The sequence below is a fragment of the Dioscorea cayenensis genome, chromosome 9, assembly GCF_009730915.1.
Source record: "Dioscorea cayenensis subsp. rotundata cultivar TDr96_F1 chromosome 9, TDr96_F1_v2_PseudoChromosome.rev07_lg8_w22 25.fasta, whole genome shotgun sequence".
Taxonomy (NCBI): Eukaryota; Viridiplantae; Streptophyta; class Magnoliopsida; order Dioscoreales; family Dioscoreaceae; genus Dioscorea; species Dioscorea cayenensis.
The window spans coordinates 28,444,609-28,471,228 of NC_052479.1; the positions used below are offsets into that span (position 1 = coordinate 28,444,609).

At 33.1% G+C, this 26,620-nt stretch overlaps 3 protein-coding genes across 5 annotated transcripts; 2 read left to right on the forward strand and 1 right to left on the reverse strand.

Moving 5' to 3' along the window:
- The first annotated feature begins 1,436 nt into the window (after positions 1-1,436).
- Positions 1,437-8,983, forward strand: LOC120269316 (uncharacterized protein At1g32220, chloroplastic). The gene is made up of 10 exons (XM_039276650.1): positions 1,437-1,610; positions 2,796-2,922; positions 3,032-3,120; positions 3,939-3,994; positions 4,069-4,124; positions 5,060-5,153; positions 5,606-5,685; positions 6,358-6,400; positions 8,042-8,133; positions 8,564-8,983. Exons 1-10 carry the CDS (start codon positions 1,549-1,551, stop codon positions 8,735-8,737), a joined length of 873 nt encoding a protein of 290 aa, XP_039132584.1. The 5' UTR covers positions 1,437-1,548; the 3' UTR covers positions 8,738-8,983.
- Positions 8,984-10,818: 1,835 nt separating this feature from the next.
- On the reverse strand, positions 10,819-19,382 carry LOC120268952 (ribosomal RNA-processing protein 7 homolog A). 2 transcript variants are annotated; one of them, XM_039276226.1, is made up of 10 exons: positions 19,242-19,382; positions 18,014-18,076; positions 16,913-17,054; positions 16,684-16,827; positions 15,271-15,418; positions 14,768-14,884; positions 14,542-14,685; positions 13,477-13,574; positions 13,047-13,257; positions 10,819-11,259 (listed from the first exon to the last, which is right to left on the reverse strand). In XM_039276226.1, the coding sequence occupies exons 5-10, from the start codon at positions 15,290-15,292 to the stop codon at positions 11,174-11,176; spliced, it is 678 nt and encodes a 225-aa protein (XP_039132160.1). In that variant the 5' UTR covers positions 15,293-15,418; positions 16,684-16,827; positions 16,913-17,054; positions 18,014-18,076; positions 19,242-19,382; the 3' UTR covers positions 10,819-11,173. The 2 variants fall into 2 exon arrangements, with proteins under 2 accessions (XP_039132160.1, XP_039132161.1); XM_039276227.1 differs by lacking the exon at positions 16,684-16,827.
- Positions 19,383-22,350: 2,968 nt separating this feature from the next.
- Positions 22,351-26,338, forward strand: LOC120268950 (syntaxin-81). Of its 2 annotated transcripts, none has more exons than XM_039276225.1 (8): positions 22,351-22,533; positions 22,943-23,081; positions 23,830-23,913; positions 24,054-24,158; positions 24,632-24,781; positions 25,487-25,726; positions 25,818-25,949; positions 26,038-26,338. In XM_039276225.1, the coding sequence occupies exons 2-8, from the start codon at positions 23,004-23,006 to the stop codon at positions 26,179-26,181; spliced, it is 933 nt and encodes a 310-aa protein (XP_039132159.1). In that variant the 5' UTR covers positions 22,351-22,533; positions 22,943-23,003; the 3' UTR covers positions 26,182-26,338. The 2 variants fall into 2 exon arrangements, with proteins under 2 accessions (XP_039132159.1, XP_039132158.1); XM_039276224.1 differs by having other exon boundaries at positions 22,948-23,081; positions 26,038-26,337.
- Positions 26,339-26,620: the final 282 nt, after the last annotated feature.

Below are 26,620 nucleotides of genomic sequence, written 5' to 3' on the forward strand. Positions count from 1 at the left end.
CATCACCCCTTGATTTATTTCTTCATTTTTTTATTCTCAATATGCGGAATTTTCAATTTAAAACTTGGATTTTCGCCAACAACCTTCATTTTTCTTTTTTTTTATTCGGGATTTTAAAATTTTGAATTATTTAATCCTTATCTCATTCGCTTGCACATCCTTTTTTCATATATATATATTTTATATTTTATTATTTTTATTTATTAACTTATTTATTTATCATTATCCAATGAATTTTTTTATTTGAAACTCGAATTTAATTTTTTTTTAATCCGAGCATGGATAAGTCGTAAAATTTGTTCATGTCCAAACATCATCATTATGCTTCAAAATTTTATTTAAACTCATATTTAATTTTTTCTTAATCCGAATAGAGATAAGATTGAAAATTTATTCAAATTAAATTCTCCTTTTTTTTCCTATATAAAAAGTTAATTAATTTACAATAATATTAAATCACATAAAATTTACTTTATCATATTTATTAATTATGATAATGTCATAAATTATCTCCCATCTCTCCATGATAGAATAGTTTATATCAAGATTTTCTGAAAAATTTTCTTCAGTATTTTATTTATTATAATTATTTTTGACAAAAAGTGAATGACGTAGAGTTACTGCCCATACTACACATGTACTTTCATCTCCTTATGTGAACTAAAATTCGAACTTTCTCTTCAGTGGGACATAAACTGCTATTAATAATCCAAGAAGATGTTCGCTTATTATAATTTTTAATCATGATATTTTTTTTATTATGTAATTTATTATTTAAAAATAATAATTAAAAAATCTTTTCACTAAAAGCCACATTTTTTTCCCGGACCATCCTGATGATTGTAATTGGTTATTAGACTTATTCAAGGGATGGGCTACCCGCCTAAACCTGTAGTCCCACCCGAAAATTGAGAGGGCGTGGATAAATACATGAGACCCCATGAGCCATTGGATAAAATATAGAGACTATTTTAAAAATGGGTTAGGTCTAGTTTTTATTGTTAAAAGTCTAAGTCCACCCCGCCCCAAGTTATATAATATATGTATTAATTAGTTTTTAAAACAGACATGGTTTGGTTATAATGATTTGAATTATAGTTATTGTGACTAAACAAAAATGTAGAATAATATTTAATTAGTTATATAATTTTAATGTGTTTTATAGAATAATATTTGGCAGTGTTATTATTGTTAACCTTTGTTTTACAACTTATTTGGTCGGGCTTCAGTTAGACGTTATAAAATTTAAGAGGGTTCTGGTAAGAATTAATGCCATATTATTCAGCCGGTCTCAGTTTGGACAAGAATTTTATTAATTATGGAAAAATCTGTTAGAAATAAATATAATTTAATTTTAAGGAAACCGTTTCCCGAGAGTTGTGGAATGTGAACCGAGATACGTTCATCTGCTGAGAACCACAGGTAATCATAGAAAACTATTGTTGGGTGCTTGTTCTCGAGAGGAGGATCCAAAACCCTACCAACACTCTGGAACTCCAGAATCAAGATCCGGAGCTTTGAAGAAGAGAAGCCCAGCTCTCCAAGACAATGAGGACCATCGTCTCTCGCTTGATCTACCACGCATCGTCTTCCCCGCTCTCAAGGATCCAGTATGATGATTTTTCTCTTTTTTTTTGTGATTTTTAGGGGCTTTTGTTTTTGGGTATTTGATGCTTTTGAACTGTTGATTGGTGATGGATGCGAGTTGTTTGGTTCATTTGGGTCATTGTGGTTTAGAATGGAAGATTTGAATGTAATTAAAAGGTCCTTTCTAAAAAAAATTTGAGTTGTTTTGATTGGTGATGGATGCTACGGATGCTAGTTCGTTGTTTCATTTGCATCATTGCGGTTTGGGATGGAAGATGGGAAGAACTGGAAAAAAAGGGTCTTTTGTGGGTTGCTGTACGTTTCGGTGTTTTGGTTGTGGGGATAGAAGATTGGAGGATAATCAAAAGGATGTGGTTTTGCTTATTTGTGTGTTGGTGGCTCTGAAGAATGGGAAAAATCTAGCCAGGTTATCACTGATGGATTGCTCTAGTGGTTTAAAATCCTAGTTTTTAAATGAATTGGTAATGGATATTGGTTTCTTGTTTCATTTGGATGATTGCATTTGGTTTGTGTGTTTTGCTTGTTGAATGGAAAGATTGGAAGGGAATTGAAAGCCTGATTTTTTGTATATTTTGTTAATGACGTGAAATTCACTAGCTTTCTTGAGCTGTTTAACTGATTGGATTAACGATAGGTTTTTGTATGACTGGTAAGTTGCATATCTATGTATAGTTTACTGGTGAAATTTTTTAAGAAGAATGGAAGATAGATGCCACATCCCAGTCTGCTTTATGTGGTGGTTTCGTTAGATAGAGTGATGGTCTTTGGTCTTTGCTTTTAAAATTTTGTGCAGCATAACCTCGACCAGAATTTTTGTCAATTGATGATGTGGGCTGATCACATATTGAAGTTGATAACTAAAAGCTGATACCAGAGATAACTGCTTACCTTTCCAATTAAATTAATGCTGCTTATTATTTATCTGTTTTAGCTACTAGGAGAAATTGGCAATCCATTGTTTATATTGTTTAGGGAGCTGGTAAGCTGTCGTTGCTTTATCTCTTGTTCATTCAATATTACAACTTAGCATTATAGCAGCATATATCTTTCAAACTTCAGTCTTAAGGCTTCCAGATCATATTTTTCATGTGTCCGTTAGGTATACTCGTAGCCAACTTACCTTCTGTTGAATCTAGTGACTATTATAATTTCCTACTGATGATGGTTCTCTTTTAAATGATTTGCAGAAATGTAGGTCTGTTAAGAAATGTGAGACTATTGTCAACTGATTCAATTGATCCTAATAAGGTTGATGAGCCCTTTAAAGTTGAAGAAGCAGAGACTGTGCAAGCACCACCACCTCCATCAGAAAAGGTCATCCAAACTGACTTGCTTGATAATAGTCTAGAGTTGCTTGTTTTGCAATGTTTTATATTACTTGTCAAACTCTGTCTAAATATTCTGTAACTTAACTTTGCTCCAGTTGCTTGTGTTGGGTGGAAATGGTTTTGTTGGTTCACATGTTTGCCGAGAGGCCCTGAGTCAGGGCTTATCAGTTTCCAGTCTTAGCAGGTAATATGCTGCATGGATTTAAGTTATATACTATAGGTTGAAAAGGTTTCATCAGTAATTTAGTATCTAATCAATTTAAAAATATTGAAATTGCAGTAAAACTTGGGATGCGTTTATTTATCCATTTTTAGTTTTAGTACAAATTTTATTGTCATGATATTTTTCCCATTCTGAATTATGCATAAATTCAGAAATTCTAGAAGTGTTTATGTAAGTGCAAGATTCTTGCTTTGGGACATTTACACTATATATCAGATCTGCACAGTGCAAGTAGTCACCAAAACTGACAGCATAGTCATTAAAACCCATGTATAATCATTATCAATCCCAAGTATTTGTTTGATATTTTGAGTGATTAAAATTTTAATTATTTTAACTTTCTAGATAACAAAACACACTATTAAATTTCTGGAGTAAATGTCAAACTCCCAGGATATGCATGTTGATCATGTGGTATGTTTGGGAACAGCGAGGGGGAGCATGTGCTTCTCAAACCTCTATGTCAATACCCTTTTCTCATTGAAATTGAGACACGGAGAAAGAGTTAATGAGAAAGGCTAGAGAACTGATTTGTACTAGATGGAAAATAATATGATAACTCACTCGTAGAACTGCTTGGAATTGGGGTTAGAAAATAGGTCTTCTGGCAAACTCGAGCAATGGATGGTCTGAGCTGACAGAGAGAGATGACAGGAGAGAAGTTTTAGGATAAGAAATCAGCCTAGGACAACAATGAGGAGAATTTTTTTACCCTTTTAATTAGTGATTGTTTTCTGGAAAGATTTTGATACTGTTACCATGTGTTTGTTTTTCCCCAGATCTGGGAGGGCATCTATTAAGGAACCTTGGGCTGATAAAGTTGTCTGGCACCAAGGTCTGTCATATTAAATGATTATGTTCTTGATGTCACAATATATTGGAACTAAAGGTGTATATTTATTTTGGCAGGAAGCCTGCTCATACCTGATTCCTTGAAAGATGCTTTGAATGGGGTAACCGCTGTGGTATGTCATTGCTTGGTTCATGCTCTGTGGTATATATTTGCATATGTTGGTTGTTGCTCATAAATACTGCCGTTGTTTACTTCATATTACTGGGAAGAAAGGAAGTTTATAATCTGAGTTTTTGTGTTGGAAATTTTATTAGTAGTACAAGAAAGACATTTTAAGTTTCCTTTCCAAAGAAGGAAATTGATATGAGAAAGATTTGATTGGTATCCAATGGAAAGGTTCCATTTGCACATCGATGTCCTTGTTTGATTTTGTAGTTGTCAATTTGTAAATTGAAGGCTTTTAAAGCTTCCCGATGGAAGCAAAAAACTTCACTCTGGATTTTTGAAAGCTTATATGTAAACAGTCATAATTGCAGCATTCAGTTTTGTAAGATTATCTTTATCGAAGTTAAATGTTTTCTTTGGATTACTCAATTATCTACCAGAACTAAAATTTTCGTGGTGCTGCATTGTTTGGCTCACAGTGGCATGCTGCTGATCTATTAAACAAGGGCCTACTGAAATTTTGATAAGGCTTCTCTTATTGCATTAATTAACTTCCTTTTTATTGATGTTAAACTTTCTCAGGACTTTTCTCCTACTTTAAAGTTCTTTTTAATTTAAATAAAGGAAAAGGATGTTCTGGATGGTGGTTCTATCTGATCTTACCCTTTAATTTTTTAGAGACCACAAAAACTGGCTTAGTTTTTGATGATCAGAAATATGTTGTATAAATTCAGTTCTACTAATTTTGTCGGCATGTTCTTCCTAAAAAAATGTCTAGCAAATATTCCTATGAGGTCCAAAGTGATGTGCTTATCTTTTGTGGATTTTGTTGTCTATTCAATCTGCTTATGACTTCTATTTAGCAATCAATTATAATGCAATGTCATATCAAATTTGTCTAATTCTTTTAGGGTGTGATTACAGTAATATGACCCTTTGCAGGTATCATGTGTTGGAGGTTTTGGTTCTAATTCACATATGTACAAAATCAATGGCTCTGCTAATATCAATGCAATTAGAGCTGCTGCAGAGCAAGGTAGTTATCTTGTGAAGTGTCTTGGATATCTTACAAAATTTTTCATGATAACGTCTGATTTTGTTTTTCTTGAATTAGTTCCATGATTCCATCTCATATTCCATTGAATAAAAAATTTCAATTGTTGAAAAAATCATAATATAAAAACATGGGAAATGGTGCAAGAAGATTATCCAATATTTTGGTTAATTCAATCCAATATTTTACAATGTCAGATTTCCAGAAACAAAGAAATCAAAAGGCATCTAGGTTAGCAGGACACTCTTGATCATGTCAAAATAGAAACAAGAGGAATATAATCAATTTGGATGTTTTCATTTGTTTATTGCCACAGGATACTGTCATCAGTTTTTGATGTAATTTATTTTTGCTTTATGATCCTATGTATCTTACATGAAATGCTTGCCAATGGCTAAACCTCTGGTACTCAGCATCTCTCTTCTCTGTTGCAGGTGTGAAAAGATTTGTCTACATCTCGGCTGCTGATTTTGGCCTGGCAAATTATTTGTTACAAGGTTATTATGAGGGAAAGGTGTGATTTCTCGGTGACTTATAGCTTTGTTCTTGAGAATATGATTGCATAGGTTGAAGCAGATCAGGAGCAGCAACAGATTTGTGTTTGTTATCATGAAACAAGTGCATCGGATTCCAATCATTTTTGTCATCTAGAATATGAATGTTGTTGAAAGCATTTTTGGTAGAAACCTTATGAACCAGAGATGGAAATGGAGATTGAAAAGCGTAAATAGAGGACTGCACCAATTTACAACTTGCAATGATCATCAAACAAGGATCATTCCCTAACCTTTTTGTTGTTCAAAGCCATCTCAGATTGTTCTAATTCTACCTTTGCGATAAAGAGAAGTGTGGTTATGTTTAATCTAGAACAAATTTTTTTTGCCCTCATAAAGTCTTTGGGTGGCAATTCGTATACCTAAGAAAATAATTAAATCATGCATATTACATTGATTTGAACTTAAACACTGAATGTTCCAGAGACTGATTATTCATTTAATCATGGTATCTCTGCAAACATTGTTTGTATTTTGTTCCAATGCCTACTGTTTGAGATTCTGAAATCATAATTTGAAGCATTATAAGAATTATGCTGGTTAATGGTCTTCCTAAAATTGGTAATACAGATTGTTAAAGTATATGCTCATTTCTCATCATTCATTGTGATAGTGTCTATTTGATGCTGCAGAAAGCCGCTGAAGCTGAACTGTTATCAAAGTTCACTTATGGAGGTATGTATCTATGATGATATTATTATATGAAATCTTTATTCCATTTGATTTCTAAATCAGTATGAGCAAGATTCACCAGAAATCAGTTTATCTTGGATGAAATAGTGGTTTGTATGCATCCAATGAAACTATAGCTTGGCCAACTTCTTAACCTTTTTGTGGATTAATCAGTTCATGGTGAAAGTGTATTTGTTTTCCCAAAAATCCTTCCTTGTAAGAAAATCTGATGGTCCATAGGGAAGGAGCAAACAAAACGATGATCTTGTAGGGAATCATTTTAATGTCTTTTGTTTGATGTTCACATAAGAGAAGCATTTCAACTGTTTTTTCATTTGCATCTCTGCTGTAGTTGCTTTGATAATTTCTTGTCAGGCTAATTCACAAGCGCAGAATACTAATTGTGGTCAACTATTTTAGGTTTTGCCTGCTACTTCCCTGCGTATTGCTTTTCTTGTGGAAAAATTAAGAAGTCTGCTCTTGGAAGTGAAATAAAGATAACATGAGGAGTTAGCAGGACAGTTTGCTTTTGTATTGACATCATAATCCATTCATTTTGATCTGACCAGTTGGTTTAAGTTTCTGATCTTCCCAGAAGAAAAAAAATAAGTTTGATTTCAAAGCATATCAAATGAATGGTCAGTTATTATGTTCTCATTAAGTACGAAGTCATTCTATTAAGCAGAAAGTAAGCAAAACTTGAACATGAAGTTGATCATATTATGCTGTTGTTTCCACATTTTAAAAATTGTGAAGAGAAGGAAAAGCGAAAGGTGGGAATGAGTAGACGAATTTGAACAGAAAAAAACATATTTTGTTGAGAAGATAAGTTATGATTCTTCCCCGCCTGAAAATAATAAGATGGATTGATTATGATGCAAATTTAAATTGTAACAGCCAGATAGTTCTGATCAAACCTTTTGTTACATTTTTACATACCAAAATGATGACAGTGCATGCAGGAAGCTTGTTTAAGCTTTATTAATTGTAATGTGTCATGCTGCTGCATCAAGGCATGCTTTTCTTAAAATATATATTGTACTCGTCTTAAAATAAGGAAAAATCAATTGTGCAAGGAGGGAGGTTGAGATATAGTGTAGCATACACATTAGAAGTAACAGACAGGAATAAGATTCTCCAAAGGGAATGATTGGTGTATACATCATAGTTCAAGCTATATGCCTTGCATAGGATAGGAGTAGAGGCAGGACCAAAGCTCTGCACTAATGCTATCGAGTAATTTATCACATATTAGGTTTTCAAAGTATTTATTAACGACCAAATCCTGTATTCATTAATTTATTATTGGCATCTCTGATGTGATCTAATGGGTAAGCCTATATTCATGTGTGCATGTTTCTTTAATTTCCTGTGTCATTTTCTCCTAAGACGAATATTTGCCTAGGAGATCCATCACATGTGATGGAGATTAGTGCCTATTCATGTTCTTTTGGCTTAAACGAGTTTTTGTTCGTTATTAGCCCTAGATGATGCTAAACCCAAAAGGTCAATTGCATATAATCATTTTTGCACAATATCATGTACTGTATAAGAGTATTATAGTATAGAGATTTCGTAGAAGATTTCGTCGGATATGTTTTCCTTGTGGAAGGGAATCTTTTTTTATTCTTTTCTATGGCACAGGAATAATTCTTCGGCCAGGTTTTATACATGGCACCCGCCAAGTAGGGAGTATGAAGATACCACTCGGCGTTATTGGCTCACCACTTGAGATGGTAATATACACTCTTTCTTGATATTCCCTCAACCTCCCAAAACACACACACACACACACAAATACAAATACAAATACAAATACAAATATTTATTTTGACATTTTTTACCCCAAACTGGGTCAAAATACAGATGTGCCACCCCCATTTTTAAAGTAGTTTAGTTCTTGTGTTTGCATTGGCTTAAAAAAAATTTTTGTTGCTACTTGCCATTGTGTCATCTTTGCACAAAACCTCATAATGTTGTCATGTTTTTCTTCTGTGAATTGATGAAACCGTCATTCTGTGACATTATGCATTAGGAGTTAATGATTACTTTCAAATCATAAATGTTTAGAAATAGAGATATACAGCCACAAACATGCACATAAATTGTAGAACAAAGAAGATTTGATCAAGACTTAGGATTGAAATTTTGTGATGGTACTTGCAGATCCTCCAGCACGCAAAGCCTCTCAACCGGTTGCCATTCATCGGTCCTCTCTTTACACCGCCCGTAAGTGCTTCTGCTGTTGCAAAGGTTGCTGTTAGAGCAGCTGCTGATCCAGTTTTCCCACCTGGTATTGTTGATGTTTATGGTATCCTTAGGTACAGTGACCAAAAGTGAAACTTTCTTTCCTTTTTTGTGACAACTTAAATATCAAACAATTCCTTTTTCTCATGATAGAGTTTTTCTCACTAGCTCAGTTTAATATTACCCAAGAAATAAGTTGCACAGGTTTATGTTTTTTCTTTTCTTTTCTTTTTTTTCTCTCGTTTTGTAATAAGAAAGAGGGATACTGACAATTGATTATTAGATGTGTAGCTCTTAAGTATTTCTGGATAACTTTAAAAATGCATTACATTGTATCAAGATAGTGGTGGAATGACTTTTTTTATTTTTTTTATTTGTTTTTATTTTTTTAAAGCAAGGTATCATGTTCTGAAAGTTCTTTTTTCTTTTATTTGTGTTGTATTTGATCTAGTCTTTAATACCAATTAAAATAAATATTTGTCTAAAAACTATATTTTTATTGATAATAAGTAAATTTGGTAAATAAAAAAAATTAGTGAAGTTTAATTGGGGAGGTGGTGGGCTACTGTGTTGGCATCCCATTCAAAGTTGTTTTTTTTGTAGTGGGGTTTTATGTTTTGAGTAATGATATTTTTACAAAATAAATTTCTAACTAGCTTTCTCAAATGATATGAATATGAAATTAACATTTATATTATCATCTACATTGTTATTTTTCTGTTTTTTACTTAATTTTTTTATCATTTAAATCCTTAATCATGTACATGAAACCTCTCTATGAAATTTACAATTTAAAGTTTAGGAGTTAGAGTTTTTGGTTTACTATTTAGGGTTTTTGGTTTAGATTTATTGCATAGGGTTTTATGGTATTTGGAATCAAGGTCTTAAGATTTTAAATAAGGTTTTATAATGTTTTATAATGTTTTATAATTTTTAGAGATTTTTTTACAGTTTGAATCATAAAATAACAGGATGCTAAGTTGGCAATGGCTTTATTTGGAAAATTTATTCAGTAAATCTAGTATATAAATATAACATTGTTTTTATTTATTTTAATTTTTTTTTAGGCAGGGTAATAGAAGCTTTATAAAAAAAACTAGATATTTCTAAACTATTGTTTTTTTGCCGATATAAAATTTAAATTTGAAATCAAAGTGACCAACTTTCTTGGGTGGTTTTAACTTTTAACAACCTGTTTCACCATCAATCAATTTGGATTTTCGAAATCTTAGTTATTTTTCTATTGGGCTGTCAACATAGCCGTCAAAGTCATTACTAATTCTCTAATTGCATGTTCAGTGATGATGTTATGCGGAGTTTAAATATTTATGTATGTAAAAAAAAAAAAATTCTTTTTTGTAGTGAGAGGAGGTCGACCATATATATTATAGCTTTCAGTGTTTCATCAATAAATCAAAAACAACAACTTTATTGTTTTATTTTTCTTGTTAAATACAAATAACTTACTATTTTTAATCATTAGAAAGTTGATCTTTCAATCTCATACTTTTCAAATCGGACATGTTATTTTGAAAAAGTGGAGGTATTTCAAATTGTTTGTTGACATGAATAAAATAAAGAAAAACCTCTAAAATGATTTTAATATTGGACCTAGGACATATAATAGTTCCAAATCAAATCTCTTTAGAAAAATCTTTTATCTCATGGTAGTTTGCTCCAGTCCCTTACGAAACTTTTGTTATTGGGACCAAAAAAATAAATTACCAATTTTCTATTGTGGTGGTATAAAAAAGTCACATAAATTTTTCCTTCACTTTAATTAATAGCAAAAAATAAAATAAAATAAAATAAGAAAAATAAGAACCCCAGAGAGCGTATAATTTTCATTAAAGAGTGTTCTGTGTAAAAATCCCACAAACAAGGTAGACTTTCATGCTTGCCAAGAATGAAACATGGAGACGGTGGTGCAGTGCTTTTATGTTCAGTTAATGATAGCAAACATTTCCCTACTTAATTTTGAAGTAAAAAACTTAAGTTATCACCAATTTTTATTAACTTGTTACTATCTTATCTTTTAGGCTATTGTTCTATATGCTTGCTTGCCATATGAACCTCAACATTCAAGTTTTTTATATATATCATCAGTACAAAAACCCAGTCCCCCCCAAAATAAAAAAATAAAATACAAAAATACAAAAAACGTATAAACAATATGATATAATCAAACAAACACTGATCAATTGCATGCAATAAGTTGGAACCGCACATCTAAGTTCAATACATCTGAAGCCATGGTGCATTCTACTAATCCTCCTACAAATGACACTGAAAATAAAGTTATTTTGTATTTAGTTTTTACTGATCAAAAGTGTGAATCCAAAAGAACCTTTTCTCCAAAATTCTCTTTTTCCACCATTGTTGCAAGAAGATAAAATTCTGAAGGTCAAACATATATAAGCCCCTCAAGTTAAATCTCGGTGAATTCGAATTCTCCGGCTATGAATAGAGAATAAATCATCATCATTCCGACAAACCAATGGGAAATAACTCGGAGAAAGATTCACTAGATTAGTAGGGCCTGAACTTCCTCGCAGCTCTCAGCTGTTGTATCCGTTTTCTGTCCTGCTCAAATTTGCTTTGGAGCATCATCACCTCTGAAAGAGATACCAAAACAAATCAATCCTTCAATAATTATATTAAAAAAAAAAAAATTTAAAAAACGAAGGAGAATAAACAGTTACATATTAGATGATCTAATTCCATATTGGGTTTGAAACACGAGGAGTATTAAGACTCTTATTCCCAAATTAGGGGCCCGATTCAGAAATAAGGGTCTCACTTTCATTCTATCCAAACACGACCAAATAATTGTCAATCAGCTTGACATTAAGCACAGTATCTTAATCTCTTCCATGGTTTAACTTCCTCAGTGCTTGATACAAGATGATCTTAATAAGATTAATGCCTTGAATCAGACTAAGTGAGGGACACAGGTTAATAATCTAAAAGAGTACTCGTTACGAGACCTAACAGTAGGAGGCCAAGAGTCAGGTGAAGCATAAATATAGCCGGAAATATTAGACTGGCCAAATAGGAAATAAAAGATAGGCTAAATATTCTAATTATAGAAGGATATTATTGCTACTATAGTAGCCTAATAATAAGAGATTTGCATGCCGGTGGTCCTTGGGTATAAAAGAAGGGCGGCCAAATGTTATTAGGGGTGTCCTATTGTAGTTTCATATTTTCCAAGAGGAATGAAATAGCGAAATTGTTCTTGTTTTGTCATGCAATGGACCCCGAGCAGTTTAGGATATTTGGTTGATCTTGATGAGGGGTTCCAACACAACACTGCAATGAAAGATCCTGAATGTCATAATCTTAAAGACTATGGTAGACTATGGTCCAACTAGTTATGATAGTTTCATCAAACAGATTGTTACTCAATGGTTTGGCTACTATCCTGGAAACACTCCAGTACTCTAGTTCAAGCTTTAGATTTCTTGACCCATATGTTTATGGAAAAAAGTGTTAATACACCACAAATAGGCTTTTTAAACTAAATTGACAGTTCACATATGATCTACGTTAGAAGGTTAGAGCATTAAATGATTATTGATGTGGTCTGATAGTCAGTTCCTTATCTAGCAAATCATTGTATAAAGCAACCAAAATCACAGCATGCATCATTTGAACAAAATATGGGGTGTTACCAACTCTACCCAGATACCACATAAATAAAAATGAAAAGAAAAGGAATGTCAAATGACAAAGATATATATATTCAGTCTTCACATATTCTTAGAATACACCAATATGAAAGTCTACAAAAAAATACTTCAAAATGTACACTGACAAAAGTAATGACAAAATATATTGAATCATAGGAACTGACAGTTAGAGCTACGGCCAGCACAAGTTAAGTAAATAGGCCCCACAACCTTAGAATTAGCACATTTACACTTATAACAAATGAATCATTTAGAAATCACAAATGCAGAAATTATATCTATTGACAGTTTACTTCCTTACCAATCGTATATTAATGAACAATGTGTTGTTTCTAATTTAGCAATTTCAAGGCATATGCTGTGACATCAACTGAATGGCACTTAAGAAGCTCATTAGGTAACTTTATTTAGGTAAGGATTTCCCAAAAATCCAAGAAGGTTTAAGGAGAGTTGTGAACACTTGGAGCTCTAGGCTACTTCTAAGGTTTGTTTGGTTAACTAACTAGAATTTCTTTTGAAATGAAACCATCTAATTTCCTAGTCAAAAAAAGTGAAACTGTGCTATAACATGTCACAAGTGTCAAAACTGCACATCAGGACTCAATAATATATCATGCATGGAGAAGGATGTAAGGAAAGATAAAATGGCACATGCTGGTTTATCCACCAAAGGAGATTTAGTAAACATATAACCTTGAATAAGAACTCACCATTCCTCTGGGCTTCCCTTCGCTGAAACCTGTAAAAATTTGAAACAGGTTCTTGTGCTTTCTTTTTAGCCATTTTGTCCATCACAGCAGCTTGGGCAACAGAACCAACAGTGACTCCGGTTTCAGCCTCAGTAGTCTTTTTTCTACCTTTATGGTGCACCACCACAGTCCATCCTCCCTCTGCGGCACGTGCTTCTTGCTCCTTCCTTGCCTGCAATTCAATAGATATCAAGCGACCAACAGTTAAATTACAAATGAAAAAACTTTGAGAAAACACAATTTATGAGTATATTAGACCAAAAAAAAAATGATGCTCGATGGTGGTTATCCCCTATTAGAATTTACAGATTAATAAAGAATACTTTCTATTCTTTTTGTAAACAATCATTTCTAGGAGTTGTATGACTCTTATAAATAGTAAGATATCCACCTGTTCCTGCTCCTCTTCATGAGCAATTATGAATTCATCAATTCTTTGTTGCAAAATCTTCAGTCCAGGTCTTCTTTGTTTGTGTTCAATAAGCCATTCTGCGGAACAAAAACTCCTTCAGAAAAAAATACTTACAAGCAAAAACAATTTTGCACCCAAGTAAATTAAATATGGACAGAAAACTATGCCTAAAGCAATATTTTAATAGAAGTTACACTGTCAGTATAAGAATAAATGAAAACTTAATCGCAAAGTTATAGCTAACGTTTAGCATGATTACATAAAAATGGAATGGAAACAAAATGCAGTTTGTGTTGACAGAGAAATAATTGATGGCATTAACAGTACATTAAATGTTATCTTTCATCAGAATAGACATGGTATCATATAAGGTACTTTACTACCAATATAAGAAATCAATATTAAACAGTACTAAATAGCAAGGTAAAATCGTCTTCAAATTATGATCTTTGTTGGCTCACAGGACAGTTAAAATAAAACAACATAACTGATAATCTTGACAACTCAAGCCTATTGGCCAAACGCAATTCTGGATGAAAAGAGATACAATCATCTTCGCTCAACCTAATAAATTCAAGTCAGGAGGACTTTTAGAAAGTTGTTCATAAGTGAATGAAGTCACCATCAGTTTTAAGGCTGGCACATCCGCAAATATTGTTCAACCAGGATACACATCAATTTCTCTCAGGCTCATGATCAAGGAACAGTTCGTTAAAGTTCAGATCAACTGTTTTCTTTTTGTAGTTTTCTCCATCAAAAGGAAAATTTAGATAGTTGCTCAAAAGTGCATGCCAATCTTAACGCTAGCCACTTGATCATGCACACATACTGCTCAACCATGTGTTATCACAGGCTTGACATCAAGAGGACAGTTGACTAAAAGATTTCATGCCTTTTATGGAGTTTACTCAAAGAATATTATATCTCAAAAGGATACATTCTGAATAGACAATTTTGACAAATTATAAGGATTGTAGAACAGATAACTACACAAAGGTAAAGAGGTACAACTAATAAAAGTTTAAGACTGATGTGCCTACTTACTTTTCATTCCTCGTGAACAGTCTTCATCCACTGCAGAGATTTGATCAACCATTGCATCATCAATTTCATTGATGTTTTCTTCTAATTTTATTTTTGGCATCAATAAATGTTTTTCCTCATTTTTTGTAACTTCTCTTTCCATCCCTGCCAACAAAAATAAAAGTCAAATTTGATATATAAATTTTATAAAACATAACTCCTTAAGTAAAGCAGGAAAAAGACTTACTAGTCATGTGTTTCTTGCCTTTTTTTGCTTTCTTGATTCTTGGAGAAGTGCCAGGCTCAATCTTCACGTTGGAGGCGTTAGGTTCTTTCACATAAATACTGCTTGTTGCTCCAGGAGCTGATGGAAGAAGATCAACAGCATTAAAAGAAAGAAACTTCAATGCCCCACAGGTCCACCACTCCCATCATTGGTTGTGATGGAAGTTCAAGGAAAATATGAAACAGCTAACATTATGAAAGAGGTGTTCAAATAGTAGCACAGATTTTATTGTGGCAGTGATTAGGTGATGGTTGATCAGAAAATGGTAGGCCCAATGGAAGTAATAAAGTAACACAAGGTGATCTACAGCGATGTGAGATGGTATTGTGCAGTGACAGTTGGAATAAAGGAAAAACCAAATATTGGCAATTTAACAAAGAAATATAACATAAAAGATAAATATGATCTAGAACTTTGCACAACTTCAATTAAGAAAAATATATAAGTATAAAGGCCCGTCTTACTATTTGTTTCCAGCCAATGCATCTGTGCACTTGTGAGGAAATTCGCCAGCAGTTTTATCAGTTTTGTTTGCCTCGTCTCTTCTTTGTTTTTTCCTTGATGATAACATGCCTTTTCTGTCCCCAGGTTCTTGGCTAGTTGGCTTGTCTCCTAGAAAGCATAGAATGTAGGACATGACAATACATGTATAAAAGTGCATTTGCATTTTGATAAACCATTTTTTATATGTAATTAATGCCTAAAAATCCTAAAGTCAGTGAACAAATTCCAGGAAATAGAAAAAGCAAATCATGTATCCTGGAATCTGTGCTACTGAAGCATTAACATCCAGAAAATAGAAAATGAAATCTGCAGTGAGAATAATGGACTCTTTTTAATTACCAGTAACATAATTAAAATCAAAATAAGCAATCATGTATCTCCGATGTACTCTTACCTCTTTTTTATGATGCACACAGATAATGAAATTCATTAATTCCACATAAAGAAGAACAAAGCTCACCGGGACTTAAAGTCAAAATTGCATAATTAGCAAAAATAAAAGCAATTAAAATTCTGAAAAGAAAGCATCTTACAAACAAAAAGTTTATCTTCAATGTTGTCTATCGATGTAATTAGTTGTAGATGACAAATTGTCACATTGCTTTCATTGTCTAGAAACAACCTTTGAAATATTTTCCTCAGTATTTCCTTTAATTTTCAGTAGCATGTGCCTTATGCAACTAGCTAAGTTGTTGAGAGTTAGGATGTATAATGTCTTACCATTCTTTTTAGTTAACTATAACTAGATAAGTCACTCTATTCATTTTGCTTTCTGCAAGAATTCAAAACAATGAGTACTGCAACTTTAAACTCTAAAAGGTCATGAACAAGAGGAAGGAGCCATCAAAACAAAGAACCAGAGCAATAATGTTGTATTAGTGAGATGAGTTACTGAATTGCAATGAAACATCATATGGCTTTGATGTTGAAGAAGAGCAAAAGGGAAAAAGAGAGCTTATGTCAAAATCAAAAGAACAATCTTCACTAGAAAATTTAAAAAAAAAAAATTAAAAATAAAAGCCAATAAAAAAATCTGATTACCAGATCCACTATTTCATACGCATTTCTATCGTGTGCTATAATAAATCATGAAAAACATGAAACTGTTTCCCAATAGACCAGCACAATCATTTCATGAAAATATTTTGTTTCATTTGCAGGTTTATACTATGCCCCAACTACAAAGATATATCACATTCCACATGTGATCAACACTAGCACTTGCATGCAGAAATAAGACATAGAATCAACTATAATAAACATATTTCCTTGGCTTAAAGTGTACCGCTGTATATTGCCATATACCACACAATGTACTAACAACAGATACTAGAACATCAGTTCAACCTTAATAATGATAAATTAGATCATACCGTCTATAATTCCTTGGTTGTTATTCCCTGAGAAGCCTTCATTGACTTTAGTAGATTTATAGAGCCCAGCTTCATTTATTAACTTTCTCTTTTTCAATTTAAGCTTTGCTGCTTTCTTGCTTACTTTTTTTCTAGACTTCATGTCTGCCAGAACCAAATGTGTATGCAGAAAGCAATAACAGAGACTAAAACATCACTTCAGCCTCAATAATGATAAATTAGATCATACCTTCTATAGATCCATGGTCGTTCTTTGAGAGGCCTTTCGCTGACTTCAGTAGATTTATCAGGGTCAGCTTCATTTATTAGCTTTCTCCTTTTCAATTTAAGCTTTGCGGCTTTCTTACTTACTTCTTTTCTAGGCTTCTTGTCTGTCAGAACCAAGAGCTAATGCATCAATTACAATCAAGATTAATATATCCAAATAATTCAGCTCACTGATTAAACATTTCACAATAAAGGAGATGCATAATATCATCAAGAAATCAATAAAGAGAGAACAAAACCTTAGCCATATATCCTGTCCAAGAGAGCCTCCACTCTTCTTGTTGTGGTTGCTGTTTTTTATTTATATTATTTTATTTTATTTTTGGTGGTGCTATCACTTTATAAAGATGATATTGACAAATGAGGTGAAAAGAAAATGGGATCATTTTCCTTTAGAGAATTATTTATGTAAACCAGCCATAGTTGGCATAACAAAATCCTAGCCATCTAGCCTGCGCCAAGGCCTAGTTTCTTAGCATCTAAATTTTTTCTTTTCTTTGTGCTAGCACTACAAAAATATGATTGACAAAAACTATGTTAGAATAAAGCAAAATCAGTCTCATTTTAAGTACTAAATAATTATTATGTGCTACAGATAATAACTCAATGAACCTTTCAACACTTTATGTTCTAACACAAAGTCATCATGAAAATTTGACCGACTAGTGAAACCACAGAATTGAAAGAAATAACAGAAATCACGGAAAGAAATGGTCACATCATATTCTCCCAGCTCTGCATTAAGATAAAATTGCTTCAAGGAAGCTGGGAATCTAATAATCATCATATAGTAAAGTGATTAGAACCAATCTTAGCATATGTTACAGTCCAATGTCAAGATATTCTATCAAATGTGTAGTTATTCAGAAAGGAAACTAAATGCAAGTCATATGGCAATCATAAGCACAGAACAACTTGTGCAAGAGAAAGGTCAAAAACATGGAATAATTATTTGTGAGCACAAGAAAGAATAAAGATAGCTTTTTTTAACACTAACAAACATCAAGATACAACAAAAAAAAATTACAAAGGATGCAACAATTCAATTAGGAAAAGTACTAACCCATTACAAAATCATAAAATCCTTCTCAAATGTGACTTCCGTATGGTGCAGGCAAAGAAGAAACTGCAAGAAAAACAACAAATCCTTCATACCAAGTTAGGATAGTTTGGATATTCTACTTGATGAATGAAAGAAAACTCAAAACGCAGCACTTGCCATCAATCAGATACACAAAAGACAAATAACAATCTTCCAAGGACCTAAGAGCCCTAACTATTAGTAGTGATCATACACAACAACAACCAATGAATCCTCCTAAAATTGGCATGTATCCCAAGCCCAATCCACCAACTACACCACAAAATCAACACGCGAGGGATGAAGAAGCTCACCTGGAGATCGAGGAAGGATGAGCAGCTGGAGAACAAGAGGAGTGAAAGAACAGCAAGGGCAGAGCTAGGGCAACTAAAGGGCATAAATCCAGTTATCACATCACTCCATATTGTTACTACATATTTTTTATTTTTCCAAATTTAAATAAAAAAATAAAATAAAATTATTTAATTAATTTAAGTAAAATCTCATAAATTTTAAACATATAATTTTGATTCTAATTTTAACATTTATTTTGATTAATGCTGAATTATTAATTAAGTAAAAATTTTAATCTAAATATAAATAAAAGGTAATCAAATCCAAAAACAATTTGAAGAAGAAACAATTTGTCCCATGACTACATTTTATAATTATGTGTTTATCGTAGAGCATATCTTGGAGAAAAAAAAATATATCAGGGTCTTTACGGATAGAAATAAAACTTAAAAGTTTTTCTTTTGTTAAGATTATAATAAAGTATACAAATTTATATATATACAAAAACCACTAAAAAAACTCTACTTTTGGATACTTTACTTTCACCAAAATAAATACCAAATGTTCCAACACTTTATCTAACTTGGAATTTAATCACCCTTGAATGATTGACAGGAAAATAAAAGATTTCTATTTTTTTATTTCTATAAGTTTTGATTTCTGGTTTTCTTCTCTGTTCTTCAATTCTCCTCCAATCAAAACAAATTTACAATAATGTGGAACAATTTATATTGAAAACCATCAGAAAAAGATTCAATACGAAAAAAAAAATCCTTTTTCTTTCTATTAATCATTGTTCATTCTCTAAGTTGCCAAAATTTTTTTCCCCTCAATTTAAACACGCACTGATACCATATTAAAAACCCAAAAACCATCAAGATTGGAAAAACAAAAAAAGGCAAAACCAATCTCTTACCTTAATGTTGATCTCCAACTCCAACTAAATTTGAGAATCAAAATCCCTTCCCGCTTCTCCTTTCCACCTCTCCAGCTCCTCCAGTGAAGGATATAAAAGAGACATTGGCATTAGGGTTTTAGGGGTTCGATTGAAGAAGAGAGAATTATCATACAAACCCCTGAAAAGTTGAGTATTCACAACAAGGTCCGCCATAATTTTTTCCTTTTTGCATGTATATCCCTAAGATTTCTCTTAATTACGTTCATACCCTTTTATAAAACCAAATATCATATATATATATATATACCTCCTAATAATTTTTCATATATATATATATATATATACACGTCTTAAATTTTGATTTATTTATTTATATGTGCGTGCACCATTTAAATATATTTTTGCATGTTTTTGAAAAGGGTGGATAAACCACTTAGAATTAAATAGAAGCGTACTAAAGCCCGCTACGAAGTGGAACAAAACGGATACTGACCCACTGAAAAGCATAAAAGCGAGGGCAAACAACCGCCTCAACCTTCCCTAAATACACAGCGACTACTCGGTGTCAGCGAAGATAACCCTGCATCCGGGAATGGATGCTACTGATCTCTCCTCCCACGTCGAGCTCAAGAACTCCAAACTGCGCTTTGATGGTAGTAGCATGCTCCTCCATCTTTGCTCTCGATCATCACTAAGCTGCAGAAAGCCAGGATAATAATATGCGATCAATCTTCACAATTAGAGCATGAGCAGACATCATAATATCATTAAACATGCGATCGTTCCTAGTAGCCAAAGATTCCACACAATCGCTTTTCACCACTAGAACCCTTAACTCTCTACGGGTTGGTCGATAGATAATCTCCAAGTCCCCAAACCAAATGAAGGCAATCGGCGGATCAGGAGACCGAGCAAGCTGATGAAGTATCTTCACACTGTTTTTGCCAATGCAGCGATGCAGAAGAGATGATCCACCGTCTCCGTCGCAGCGTTGCACAAGATACATGTCGCTGCGTCGGTGAGCGGTTACATCTTCCCGATCTCTAAGTTCTCCAAGGTTAGAATCCTCGTTTCTTCCAAGCAAGCCAATTAAAAATGTTTATTTTCTTTGGGCGATGACTTTTCGAAAAACTTTTCGCCATGACCAGACGCGAAGTCCACCATCATTCGAGGGAATGAGTAAAATGATTTTCACTCGTGAACACCCCATTCCTAGTAAGGCGCCCACTTTTTAGAGTCTTCAATCACCTCCTCCTGCATTTGCCTTTGATCCATAAAAGTCTTCACTTCTACCTCCTCCATGAAAGGGGACCGAGACAACGAAAAGAAACGGATCGAAGCAGTTCGATTCGGTTCCCTAGATCTACCAAATTCCTCCTTCCAAATATACATTGGTGCTCTACCACTTAACCAGCTATCTTTCCAAAATAGCGTCTCCTCCCTAGAGTTAATGTCATGTCCAATGCAACTCGAAAAGCGGGAAGGCAGGTTTAACACCCCTTTCCGAAGAAGGAAATTCTCCCCGATTGCCTTGGAACATATTCCAACGGTCCATACCATAGTTGAACTTAATTACCTCGAGCACCACACCATGAGCTGTCCGACATAAATCTCCACCACCATTTCCCCACTAACGCCTGATTGAAATTCTGTAAGTCCAAAATTCCCCAACCCCCTTGGTCGCGGTCACAACAAATATTATTCCAGTTTATGAGTCTGCATCACGGATGATTCAGATCCGTCCCAGACCATAGAAAGTCACGTCTAATCCGGTTTATTTCCTTGATAACCCAACAAGGTAGGGCGATGCAGGGGGCATCCGATGCGTGGGTATAGCGGTAGCAACTGCGTTAATCAGCGTGAGTCTACCCCTCCCCTCACGAGAGACTTGTCGACTTTCCACGAGCCAACCTCTTTCTAATCTTAGAAATGAGGCCTTCCCCGATCTTGCTTCCTTGGTCTTCTTCCAGAAATAGAGATACCAAGATACAAAACTGGAAGCAAACCCTTTTCACAATTAAGCGTATCCGCCGCCTCCACCTCCAGGAGTTTCCCCAAATCCGAAGCATAAAGGCATGTTTTAGAGAAATTGGTAGCTAACCCAGTCATCCCCTCAAAAATATATAAGATTAACTTAATAATTCGCAGATCTTCAAGACCACCAGTTGTCAAAACAAGCAAATCATCGGCGTAATGAAGATCACACCTATTACCAAACTCTCCTAATGGAACTCCCACCAGGACCTTAGACCTCAGCACATCCGTTACCAAAACAAATAGCAAAGGTGAAACCGTGAAAGAGGGTCACCTTGCATGTTACAAACTGGAATATATTTTGCATGTTACATGACCAAAAAATCTATGGATATTTACCGCAAAAAATTTCTGGTTGTCATTAAATTAATAAAATCAATATTTTATTACACATCTGAAAAAATAAAACTGATTTTATTCATATTATATGTAACTTTTAAAAATCTTTAATAATGATTAAGTCAATATTTTTACATATTTACCTTTGAATATTTTCAACTAATTTTATCCGTTGTGGCTAATCAAAATTAAAATTACGTAAAAGATATTTTTTAATAAAATATAGATAAATTATAACCACTCAATTATTGATTTAATACTTGGAAATAAATCAATCCTCCACTTTTTAATTTGTGGATTATTTTAATAATTATGAATAAATCATAACTTTAAATCACTGTTGTTGTGAGGAGTCAAACTTTCAACTTCTAATTTGTGAATAAATAAATTGTTACTTTTTTTTATGGAGCTAGTATAACTAGAAATATTTTAGAAATTTACATAAATTTTATTTTTATAATTATTAAAAAAATTATTATTCTTGTTAGTTTGTAATATATTTTAACAATCTACCTAGAAATATTTTAGAAATTTACATAAATTTTATTTTTATTATATTATTAAAAACACTATTATGCATGTTATTTTGTAATATATTTTAACAATCTACCCAAGAAAAGGAAAAATTGAATTTAAAGGGGTATAAGTATAGTGTTTGATTTTATTGAAGGGTATATAAGTAATTAGATAAATTTCTGGGGGTATATTGGTAAAAAAATCATAAATTTATCAGCTTTGGGACTTTCTTCTTGCTCGGTTGGGAGATCCTTACAGACCTAACGCCAAGCTTTCTTTTCTTGCTCATTTTGACTACTCAACTTTTGAGGTTTTTTTCCTAATAATAATAATAATAATAATAACTGGAGGAGTTGGAGAGGAGAAAGGGAAAGAAGGAAGGGATTTCGATTCTCAATTTTGGTGGAGATCAACGTTAAAGGTAAGAGATTGGTTTTTTTTTTTTTTCAATTTTGATTTTTTTTTAGGTTTTAATGTGGTAAAAGTGGGTGTTTGGATTGAGGGGGAAAATAGACAAATTAGAGACTGTAAAATTATTTATTGAAAGAAAAAAGGATTTTTATTTATTTATTTATTTATTTTTTGTTTGGGTTCATTATTTCTTTTATATCCTTTTCTTGTTGGATCTCTGATGGTGTTGAACATAAATTGTTCCACATTATTGTAAATTTGTTTAGATTGAAGTAGAATAGAGTAACAGAAGAAAAAAAAATTAAAACTTACAGAAATTTAAAAAAAAAAATTAATTGAGCTTGTTTTTAGTTGGAATTTGGTGTTTTGTCATCAGATCTTGTAGCTGATGTTGTGTTTTTTTTTTAAATTGGAACAAGGAAAGGCAGGAGAGATTGAAGGGGACCTGTTGGTTGATGTTTGGTGGTAGATGTTGAGGAAATGTCAAGGAGTAGGGATAGAACCGAAGATCTCAAGGATGCTGTCCGTGTTGCTGCAATTTCCTCTGGATATACTGAGGTTTTTAATGTTTTTCATAGAATAGTTTAAATTCAATGCTTTTAGTTGTTTATTGATGTTGCATTTTATTTATTAATGTTGATTTTTTTCTTCTTTCAATTAAAATTAAAAAAAAAAATTAGCTGCTAGCTAGCTAGTTGTTGAATGTTTTTAATAGAATGATTTAAATTCAGTGGTTTTATTTGTTTACTTATTATGTTCAGTCTGTTTATTAAATGTTGATGTTTTGGTTTCAATTAAAATGTAATGATTTAAAAATTGGAACTTTAGATGCTAATTGAATTGTAAGCACTGTGAACTCCTTGGATTAGCTCCTTATAGATGAATGTAAGAAGACGTATATTTCTGTCGATATGTTTCATTGAGATCCATGAACTACAGGATATGATTGAACTAATTATGATCTAATTCACTTCTTAGTTATATTATTTTGTTAACAAATTTCAGACCAAGAATTACAATATTTTTATCTTCCAATATCAGAATACATTAGTTGGAATTAGAGTGTTGACCTGCAAAGTAAAGTCCTTAGGTCTGAGAAGTTTCTGATATTCACTTGAATGATACTTGAACACCGAGTTTGCTTTAACAGAACAACATCCTTTGAGCTTATGATCCTAGGTTTTTCTTTAATTCATTTTATTTAGGACTATATGAGCATAAGAAATTTTTTTGTTGAATTGACTTTTGGAGCTGAACTTATTTTAACTTCATTTCTTTCCTTTGGTTGGAAAATCTGGCATGACAGTCAAAACTTGCTGCAATATTGGCTTCTTTCATCATGCACAAATCTCCAGAGAGACAACCCTTTACAAAAGCAGCATTGAAGACGGTATAGATTTGTTTCATGTCTAGCTCCTCCAATTTCCTTCTTGTAATGGTTTTGGGTTATTTATTTCTTTTGGTTGTTAGTAGTATGAGCATGTCAATACTAATGACTAATGAAAGCTAGCCTATGTGTCCTTCTTGTAGCTGTCAAGCATTAATGAACTGGAACGTTTCATTGTAAAGCATCGAAAGGATTATGTGGGATTGCATCGCACAACTGAACAAGAAAGGGATGACATTGAACATGAAGTAATCTTACTTTTCCAACTTTTCATTATATAAGGATCATTCTTTAATTGTATTTCACTTTATTCCTTCTATGAACTTTTTTTTATTTCCTTCTTTACCCTCTTACAACTTAGCCTATGGATTAGCTGGCTCATTATTGCATCACCGTATTATTATTTATTATTGTTTCTTTTTGGTGAATCATGTAAGTGTTGCTAGATAGTTTTCTGTTCTAAGTTTCAAGCCTTTCATATCAATCAGTGTGATAAATAATGTCCAAGCATTTTGAACATTATTGCCAATGTTTTTAACATCATTTCAGTGATTTGGATGCGTAGTTTAGCGTTTCTCTCCCATTTTGTGCCTAACAAGCTTGTATTTTATTGTTCATATATTGGCAAAATAAAATCAGGGCAATGCATAATTAGGAGAAGTAATTTCTGTTTGACTAGGAAAAACAATCTCGTTTATTGACAAGGGTACTTCCTCTTCAGGTTAGTATTTTTATAAAATCATGCAAAGACCAGATTGATGTTCTAAAGAATGGAATACATGAGGAAGAGAAAAGTGGAAATGCAAGGACATGGCTCAACATGCGTGATGTTGGCTCCAATGCAGATGTTGTAGCTCACAAACATGGGGTGGTATGGTATTTCTGCCTCGTGGTTTGCACATAACTGTTGTAATATACCAATTTTTTTTTTGTGTGTTATCACTTGTTTATTCTGCAATGATGGTATTAGTTTGAATACAACAAATTTTAATGAGCAAGTTTTATACTTGCTGCTTTTGTTTGTGTTTGATGCAAACCAAACATATATTCCAGACCCGAACTTTTGGATTGAATCGAGCTCTGGTTTGCATCTAACTCTATGACATTGGAACTTAGAATGATGAGCTACTTGTCCTTAAGTGTCTAATTCCCTTTCATTATTGAGTTTGTAATCCATGCCAATTCTTATTTGCCATGTGTGTCTGGTTCTTAACTTCTTATTCATTCTGGAGCTGAGATGTCTCACACATTATGTGTTTTTTTGTTTTGTTTTGTTTTTTTTATATATGTATATATATATATATATATCTTGGGGACTCCCTAAAGATGCCAATGAACTTTGTTGCTGGTCTTATCTTGGGATTTTAAATGGAATGATTCAGTAAGACAGGCGTGTCCCCCCAGTCATTTCCATATGGAGTTTTGCCAATTTTTTGAACTGAAAGTTTTGATTTGGAATGTTGGGTACAGGATTTTGATCTTTGATTTGTGGTTCTTTCCAATTGTTTACTTTTCTTGACTGTAAATCCTTACAGTCAGAAAATATACTGACTCATAATTTCTGCATGTAGTGCAGGTTCTGATTCTGAGTGAGCAGCTCCATGCAGTTACTGCTCAGTTTGATCAGCTACGATCTGTACGTTTCCAGGATGCTGTTAATAAAGCAATGCCAAGAAGAAAAATGCATAAAATGGCCAACCTAAAATCATCAGAATCTGTTCCTTCTGATGTATCAGAGATCACAGGACAAGATCTTTCATCTGGACCTGTAAGAATCCAGGATCAACTTCTAGATGATGAAACACAAGCCCTTCAGGTTATTACTCATCAACTTTCAGCTTCCATTTTTTTCAAGAATTTTGCTTTTTGAGGAGGAAAAACCAACCATTCTGCTGCCACTTGATCAGGTAGAATTGACCAGCCTTTTGGATGCTGTTCAAGAAACAGAAAAAAGGATGGTTGAGATGTCTGCATTGAATCATCTCATGTCAACACATGTTCTCCAGCAAGCTCAGCAGATCGAACAACTCTATGAACAAGTATCAATTATACATTTTGATTCTATGATTTTTTTATTAAGCCTACTGATCTGAATTGGCAGACATTTTATTTTGTCAAATTTTGCAGGCGGTTGAAGCAACCATGAATGTGGAGAGAGGTAACAAAGAGTTGTCGCAAGCAATTCAGCGGAACAGCAGCAGCAGAACTTTTCTTGTGCTTTTCTTGTTTGTCCTAACTTTTTCAATTATTTTTCTCGACTGGTATAGCTAATCAGCTTGTCAATACAAAATATTCCCATTACACTTACCTACAATTCATCATGAATTTTCAGATGCAGAAACCAAGTTTCTATCTCATTAAATTTTGTTATATGCTTTGTTTGGATGTTGTATTTGGAGGATGATAGAAATATTTCATGTTTAGTTTTATGTCTTTTGGTGTTTATGGTTCTGTTTAGGTTGGTTTATTAAAGAGTTCAACTTGAACTGAATGGTAAAGACAATGGAACTCGTGCCATATTGGTAGTTGAGACTCGAACTCATTCGTTGTGTCATAAGTTGCTACTTGAGGAATTAAAAAGACTTAGATACAACATTAAACATGGAACAATGTTTAATATCAAGCAAGGACAGGTAGCATACAAGAGGGTAATTGGACCTATGTGTTATTGAGGATCTTTATTAAAGTTGCTATGAAGGTCTTCTCGCCC